General features: G+C 37.8%; 2 protein-coding genes across 2 annotated transcripts; one reads left to right on the top strand and one right to left on the bottom strand.

The window, feature by feature from the left end:
* The first annotated feature begins 921 nt into the window (after positions 1-921).
* LOC107776608 (putative methyltransferase PMT27) lies at positions 922-4970 on the top strand. The gene is given in 9 exon segments (XM_016596521.2): positions 922-2431; positions 2516-2665; positions 2902-3054; positions 3056-3173; positions 3295-3405; positions 3487-3661; positions 3840-4112; positions 4185-4379; positions 4465-4970. Coding segments are annotated over 9 exon segments (2694 nt in total). The 5' UTR covers positions 922-1129; the 3' UTR covers positions 4682-4970.
* A 942-nt stretch (positions 4971-5912) lies between these two features.
* LOC107776599 (uncharacterized) lies at positions 5913-8001 on the bottom strand. Its single transcript, XM_016596513.2, has 4 exons — positions 7425-8001; positions 6595-6668; positions 6298-6396; positions 5913-6180 (listed from the first exon to the last, which is right to left on the bottom strand). Exons 1-4 carry the CDS (start codon positions 7895-7897, stop codon positions 6125-6127), a joined length of 702 nt encoding a protein of 233 aa, XP_016451999.1. The 5' UTR covers positions 7898-8001; the 3' UTR covers positions 5913-6124.
* Positions 8002-8246: the final 245 nt, after the last annotated feature.

The raw sequence follows: 8246 nt of genomic DNA on the forward strand, positions 1-8246 counted from the left end.
TGTTGTTTAGTTTCAAAATCTGTCTGTTAAAGGAACATAATTGCTGCTTGAATTTAGAGATGAACGATCTATGCACAAAATAGTTTTTAATTTGAATTTAAAAATAAATGACTTATACTGCAAAATGCAAACATTGCGTCGTCTTGTCTAAAGCCAGTAGGAAAGCATTGTCTAAATAAAAAGCTAGAAGGAAAGCAGAAAGCAATAGATAGATACAACAATCATTTTCTTTTTCCACTTCTTAAAATAATGATCACCCAATAGAAAAAAAATATAGATTTTTTTCGTAAGTTAAATACTTTAAATCATCTAAATATATGTGCAGAACTTTAGCACAACCATTTGTGAATTAGAATTTGAAGACTCGACTAAACGTTAAATAAAAAGGTCAAAAGAAAGGTATGAGCGCAATTTAATAACAAAAAAAGATAAACAATAAGACAATAATACCTTTCAATGATGAATTTTATAGAATTGCTGATGAGACTAAGTACTCGGGGTGCATTTTTAAGTCGCTCCGCTTAACTGTATATAAATACATACTTATTTATTATCAAGAAGTTAGAACACTCTTCGTCTTCTATTCCTTTGGAATATATCTGTGTGAGTTATGAAACAAAGGCCTTTTTTTTTATTTGAATAGTAAGCCAACTGTTTCTCTATTCTAAAAGATACCAACGGTTGAAAGACAAAATCAAATGGGAATCGGTAGACACTATTTTAAGCATTATTGACTAATGTGAAAGATCACATCCCTTCAAATAAATTTGGTATTTATTTAAAAAAATTGGTATAAATAAAACATTTAAATTATTTAGAAGGGCATTTAGGTAATTCAACCTTTTTGTTAAGAGCTAGATAATAAAAGTTCCCCTCCCCAATTCAAGGAATTAAATGAATGTAAGAAGTTGTTTCCTTTCCCTACTCTGTTGGATCTTTAATAATCCAACTTGGACTATTTCTCTCTCTCTCTCTCTGCCTTTCATCTCCCTCCACAAAACAAACTGAATCCTCTCAAGTCTCATCTCACTTCTTGCTTTCATTTCTATTACCAACTTCAACATAAAGGCTATTGCAAAAACCAAAAACAAGAAGTAGCAAATTGGATGTAATCCAAATCACAACAAACATGCCAACAGCAAGAGCTCGTTTGGGCAGAAGACCATCCAGTTCTTCCTACTCATCAACTATTACTACTATCATCTTTGTATCATTATGTGTTTTAGGCGTATGGCTTCTCACCTCCACCTCTGTTATTCCTCCCAAATCCACCACTCGAACATCCACCGAATCTACCATCTCCACTTCCGCGTCTTCTTCTCTTGACTCCACCATTATGGATGCCCACAAGACCATTTCTAACAATGGAAGAACACCTCCTGTTTTTAAGGACACACAAGGAGACCTTCCTGATGATGCCATTAAGCCTGATGACGCTAACCGACCTCAGGATACTAGGGAAAATGACAAGCCCCAGACAGATGTCTCATCAGACATTACAAAGGATTCTGGTGGTAGAGATAGTTTAAACGGGAATGGTGAATCATTGCAAACTAGTGAAAATGGAAAACTAGAAGATGAGAAGAAAAATGCAAATCTAGCTGCTGTAGAGCACTCTCAAGGGTTGCATGGAACCGAATCTGTTGAAGAGCAAGAGAAGCAGAAACTATTGGAGACACAAACATCTGAGGAAAGTTCCATCACTCACAGGCAAGAAGCTGAGCAAATAACTGCAGGAATCGGAAAGACAACAACCGGAAAAGAATCTAAAGATAAGGGAAGCCTAGGAAAAGATAAGGCTGAAGAGGACGTGTCGTTGGATTCAGGAAATGATGCCCATGGAGTTTCAACAGATAACACCAAGAACATATTGACAGATCAAGAGCAACAAAAACGACTAGAGCAGCATCAACAACAGGAAGATGACCAAATGCAACAGCAACAGAAACAATCAGAAGAACAAACTCAAGGAGTAACGAGTAAAGATCAAATTAAACATGACGAGGCACCTATATTAAAAGATGTTAAGATTCAACATGATCATAAGGCTCCCGTAAACTTAACTAATAACCTACCTGTTCTGAAGACTGAAAATCACAAGACTGAAACCATTGTACCAAAAGAGTCTAAAGAATCAAAGAAGTCCTGGTCGACACAAGCTGATCATTCAGTTAACCAGAAAGAAAGACGAACAGTCGGATCAAATAACAAAGACAGCAGTGTCCCAGAACAGAATTGGCAGCTGTGCAAGGTGGCAGCTGGTGCAGACTACATACCATGTTTAGACAACGAGGAAGCAATAAAAAAGCTAAAAACCACAAAGCATTATGAACATCGCGAAAGACACTGTCCTCAGGAACCTCCTACCTGCCTTGTCCCCTTGCCTCAGGGATACAAGACACCAATTGAGTGGCCTAAAAGCAGAGATAAGGTAGGTGTCTATTCAGAAGTACTTTGTTACTTAATATGTATCCCAAAAATGTTAATCTTTTAAGAATTTTCTGCTTTTATCCAGATATGGTACCATAATGTGCCTCATACATTGTTAGCAGAGGTGAAGGGGCACCAAAACTGGGTGAAGGTCTCTGGTGAATTCCTGACTTTCCCAGGTGGAGGTACTCAGTTTATCCACGGAGCATTGCATTACATTGATTTTGTACAAGAGGTATGTTATCCATCACCAAAAACTATAATAATAACAACAATATATTTATCTTTTAAACATTAACTTTACATCAAGATAATGACTAAACATTTCCTCATGGCCTCTACTCAATAATATCATAGGATGATCAACCCAAAAATTAAAAGGACATCTTAAAAATAATTACTAGAAGAAGATATGTACTACTTTTGACAATTCAATGATGCTGAAGATTTATTTCAATCAACTGGTTGTAGGCAGTTCCGGATATAGCATGGGGAAAGCACACTCGAGTAGTATTAGATGTTGGCTGTGGAGTCGCTAGTTTTGGTGGTTATCTTTTTGAGAGAGATGTTCTTGCAATGTCTTTCGCACCTAAAGATGAACATGAGGCGCAAGTTCAATTTGCACCTAGAAAGGGGAATACCTGCAATATCTGCAGTGATGGGTACTCAGAGGTTGCCATTTCCAAGTGGAGTTTTTGACCTTGTGCATTGTGCACGCTGCAGAGTCCCTTGGCATGAAGAAGGTTTTTCCTAGACAATATATATATATATATATAGGGTTATTTCAACATTCAAGTCCTCATTAAGACTCTGCCTTTGAGTTATCATATAGATTCGTTAATAAAGTTTAAATATGCGATGAAGGTGGTGCTCTTCTCCTGGAACTGAATCGTGTACTTCGCCCCGGAGGTTACTTTGCCTGGTCTGCAACTCCTGTGTACCAAACTCTTGAAGAAGATGTTGAGATATGGAAGGGTAAGATCCTACTCATTCCTTTCGCTAAATGTCGTTTAGAGTAAAATTAACACCTTTGCTGTTTTGCGGTTCTCTTAACAGCAATGTCTAATCTGACGGTGTCCATGTGTTGGGAGCTTATAACCATAAAGAAGGACAAACTAAACTCCGTTGGTGTTGCTATCTACCACAAACCAGACACAAATGACTGCTACGATCAAAGAAAACAAAACAAACCCTCAATGTGTAAACCAGATGATGATCCTAATGCTGCCTGGTAAGCTCACTGTAAGAACAGACTAAGAATTTGTCCTCCAACAAGATTTTGTTTACTCAGTGAAATCTGCCTACCAATAACATTTGCAATATCTACAAAGAATATGTAAGAATATAATTTCCACATATTCTTGAGAACTGCTTACCAACTTTTAATGAAATTGGATTACACATTTCAGGTATGTTGCCTTCCATTCATGTATACATAGGGTGCCGAGTGAAGAAAAGGAAAGAGGATATCGGTGGCCTGTAGAGTGGCCTGAGCGACTACAGACCCCTCCATACTGGCTTAACCAATCACAAGTTGGAATTTATGGAAAACCAGCTCCAGATGACTTTGCAGCAGATTTGGAACATTGGAAACGTTTGGTAAGCAAGGTGTATATGAATGGACTGGGAATCAGCTGGTCAAATGTGAGAAATGCCATGGACATGAGAGCAGTATATGGAGGGTAACTAACTTCTCTCTTCTTACCTCTGGTTATGCACCAAAAAGAGTACTGATAAAAGGCTCCTATTAACAGGTTTGCTGCAGCACTTAGAGATCTCAAACTGTGGGTGTTGAATGTAGTGAATGTCAACTCTCCAGATACACTTCCTATAATATACGAACGTGGTCTTTTTGGGATTTATCATGATTGGTGTGAATCCTTCAGTACATACCCAAGGACATACGATCTTCTACATGCTGATCATCTTTTCTCCCAGTTAAAGAAGAGGTAATAGTATTTTATGGAGTAGAACCTTGTCCTGTTTGAAAATGGTTCGTGTACCATGACCTAGACTTTCATGTGGCATTTGTAGGTGTAAAATTATTGCAGTGTTAGCAGAGGTTGACAGAATAGTTAGACCTGGAGGTTACTTGATTGTCCGTGATGACTCCGCCACAACTAAGGAAGTAGAGAACTTACTCAAGTCTCTGCATTGGGAAATTCGGAAAACCATCTCCCATAACCAAGTTGGAATACTAAGTGCACAGAAAACTTTGTGGCGGCCAAGCGCTTCTGCTGCACCAACCTGACTACAAAGTCGGGAGAATCCTAAAATTGTCTAAATCTGTAGTTTTTACTCTGTAGCAAGCACAACAAGCAATTCTATTTTTGTAGCCTAAAGTTCCTCATGTAATGCTGCGAGCAGGCAAGAAGCTGCTACCGTAGCTTTTGTTATTTATTTTTATTTTTATTTTTTATAGTTATTTATTTATTCTTTGATAGATAAAGAAGGCAAAGTGCTGCCGGCAAATGCCGCAGCTCTTGTTATTGATTAATTGCAAGGTTAATGTAACATTTAGCATACAGATGCATTCAAGCATGTCTCGTAGTCCTATATCATTTTTCTTTTTTCCTTCTTAGTCGCTTTTATTTTTTCCTCCGCGGGTTGTTTGTATTTTTTCGAGACTCGCCAACTTCAGTTTTGTCCAAGACATCTTGCATTAAGAAGGTCAACAAAAAGGACAAACCGCTCTTGGAGGAGTGAGTGCCTGATCACTGAGTTTTGATGGCTATATTTTTTTTGGAGCGAACTCAGGGCTATTTTGAAGCACATTGATACAAGTTATACCTTTTTGAACAAAAGGCTACACTGAATCCACTTTGTATACGGATAAAGACGTTATAAGTAACGCAACTATGAATCCCATAGTAAGTTTTATCTTGGCTTAAGATAAATGCTAACGGCATGCTTAACGCACGAAAATTGGACAAAAAGTGGTCTTTCTAGCAGCAGACAGGTTTCCTCAACCAATTTGGTTGGGTCGGCTATAAGATTGGTTTAAAAAAAATTATGAGCTGCTTTGACAAAGATAGACTTTGTTGAAATGTGAATGGGTCTGCAGAGCTCATGAATAATGGCATTTAGCAGTAATTACAAATGCAACAGATTAGGCCGACGGATATTTCTCTAAATGAATACAAAGGATCTGAGTTAACAGCTTTCCTTATGTGCCAAGCATGGCATCTCTTCACTCTTATGTCTCTATAATTGTTACAATGCGGATCTACACAAGCTTTTTCATACTGCCATTCGCTCAGATAATAATCTTCTGTGAATATTTGTATCCACGGGTTCTAGAATCCAGATGCACATAAAATTAGCTTCTAAAGTATGAAATTTGAACAACATAACTGGAATTGGAGCAGAGTCTATACTAGAGGATTTCTCTAATTCCACGCTTCTTGTTATCCTATTCCATTTTACTTTTGTTCATTTGTAAACAACCTGCTGTCTCTGCACAGTGCACACTGCAGTTATAGCTAGTGAAGGACATATGCATTTGAATTAAGTTCAAATCCCTTGTTGTTTGTCCAAATACCCATTTTTCAGCATGAGAAACGAAACGAACAGCATAGTAGCATACAAATTTTAGTTTAGAGCTGGACCTACCAAACTAAACTAAGCTCTCCATGAATGCATTGTAGCTTCAGGAATTCAGATAAGATGCTTGAATCTCTCGACTTGCAGTACTTTACTCTTTCTTAAGTAGACTTTGCAACTGACCGTTCTTGACAGCATTTTGAAGATCTAATAAGAAGCCCAAAAAAAATGAAAATCACAAAAACAAAATGAATCAAGTGTTACAAGCTGATAAATATCAGGTCAGGAGAACAGGAATCAGACAACTGAAATCACAAGGCCTACCCTCTGAACCACCAATATGCTTCCCATTCACAAACACTTGCGGGACTGTGCTGCGGCCCACCAGATCCAAAAGGACATCTTGAATACGACCGCCATCATCTGAGCAGATATATGGTAAGTTTGAAACAAATCCATTAATTCCAGCGCTAGATGTGACAACCAATGTAGACTAACCCAGATAGGCAATCAAATAGTCAACAAAAACTCTGTTTTTTTCCATTAATTGTTTTCAAGTATTCCACTTTATTTTCATTTCTTTCTACAGGTTCCATGGGAGGGGTATTGACAATAAATCACCTCGAAGATCAAGCTCCACCACAAATGGTTGTTCTTGAAGTTCATTGAAGATGTGTTTGGCACGCTTGCAGTACCTATTGTCGAAAGACAATACAAATTAGCAGGAGAAGTAAACTACAAACATCAACATGCACTTAAAAAGCTAGCTCAAAGTCTCAGACACAAGGTATTTTATGATTCTTTTTTCTTTTTATTGTCAAGATAAATGTGAGATCCAGCTGAGAATTAAATAAAACAAGGCATAGCATAAAGATGTGGCAGGATACAGAACCACTACAGCCTATGATGCCTCAAATCCATTGTTATCTTTAATCTTATTCATGTATACATATCCTGTCTAAGCATAATGTTTGTTCCAAGCAGCATATAGAACATCGTAAATCACATGCTCAGCTATTAAAATCGGTTGGTTACTCACTACGTTCCTTCTTTGCCAAAATGAAAGGTCTGATTATTATTTTCAGGTTTCAATATTGAAGAGGAATAGAAGGCAGTGGATGTCTAGAAAATTTGTCCAACAAACACTTGATGTGAGTCATCAGCTCTGACATTGGTGACTAGGATTATCTTAGCAACATGTCTTATTAGACAGAGAATCTAGTGATTAGTCCATGTGCGCCCAAGCTAGCCCGGATAGGGCTGATATTTTAAAAACAAATTGTCTGATACAGAAATCTGAGATACCAGTTCCCAATTTACTGGCAAAGCAGAATAGAAACCCTTAGAAAGTAAATAAAAGATGATCTCTTTCATCTGCAGGCTTTACACTATACTACGAAAGTTAAAAAGTTCTAATCAACTCTTGGTTTTAATCATACAGAGATACTTACGGGCAATAGGATTTGGAGAAGATGGCGATCTTGTTAGAATATATGACATTTTGAACAAAAGCAGAAGGAGAACTAGAAGCTAGGGCTTCTGCTGGACCTTTCACCATCGCCATTACTCCAAATACAGCGATCATCATAAGCAAATTACGCTTGAGCGCCATTTTCTCGTTTTCAACTTCACGAACCGTAAAGCGTTCGATAAACTGTTGAGTTTTGGAGAAAAAAGTGAGGAAGAGGGGTTTTTGAGCCTCAGCTGAAACCCGAAGACGGCGGATCTCGTCGGCGGTTTTCTCCACGCGGTTGCGGAACTGTTCCACGACGGAGATTTTGGAGAGGTCACGTGCTTTGGGAATGGGAAACCGGAAACCGGGTTTAGTAGGAAGTTTGTAACATTGTCTGAAGCACCGGTTTTCTATTTTGGTTAACCGAGCCGCCGGGTTGATGTGAATCATGACGGAGGAGTTGACTGCCATTTTTACTGTAAAGACCGGAAACCCGACAGCAACGAAAAATTAACTTTTGGGCCTTTAATTTGGACCTAAAAAATGCTTTTTATGATTTACTGAATTTTAGGTTTGAGTGAATGAGCCCATTTATTACTTATACAGGTTTTGGTACTGTATCTGGTAACTGGTATAACTCTTTCTGGGAAGTAGTAAATTATTACTATCAGTATTGTGCTACAAAAAACGTGATACTAATTTAGTACACACACCACAATGTGTATACTTCATAACCGAACTTTACAATATAAAAAATAGTTTGATTCGGAACGGTTCAATTGGTTTTGTCCGCTGTTTATAAATTTGATTTTAGTTTTAT

This window comes from Nicotiana tabacum, chromosome 17 (genome assembly GCF_000715075.1).
Source record: "Nicotiana tabacum cultivar K326 chromosome 17, ASM71507v2, whole genome shotgun sequence".
NCBI classification, from domain to species: Eukaryota; Viridiplantae; Streptophyta; class Magnoliopsida; order Solanales; family Solanaceae; genus Nicotiana; species Nicotiana tabacum.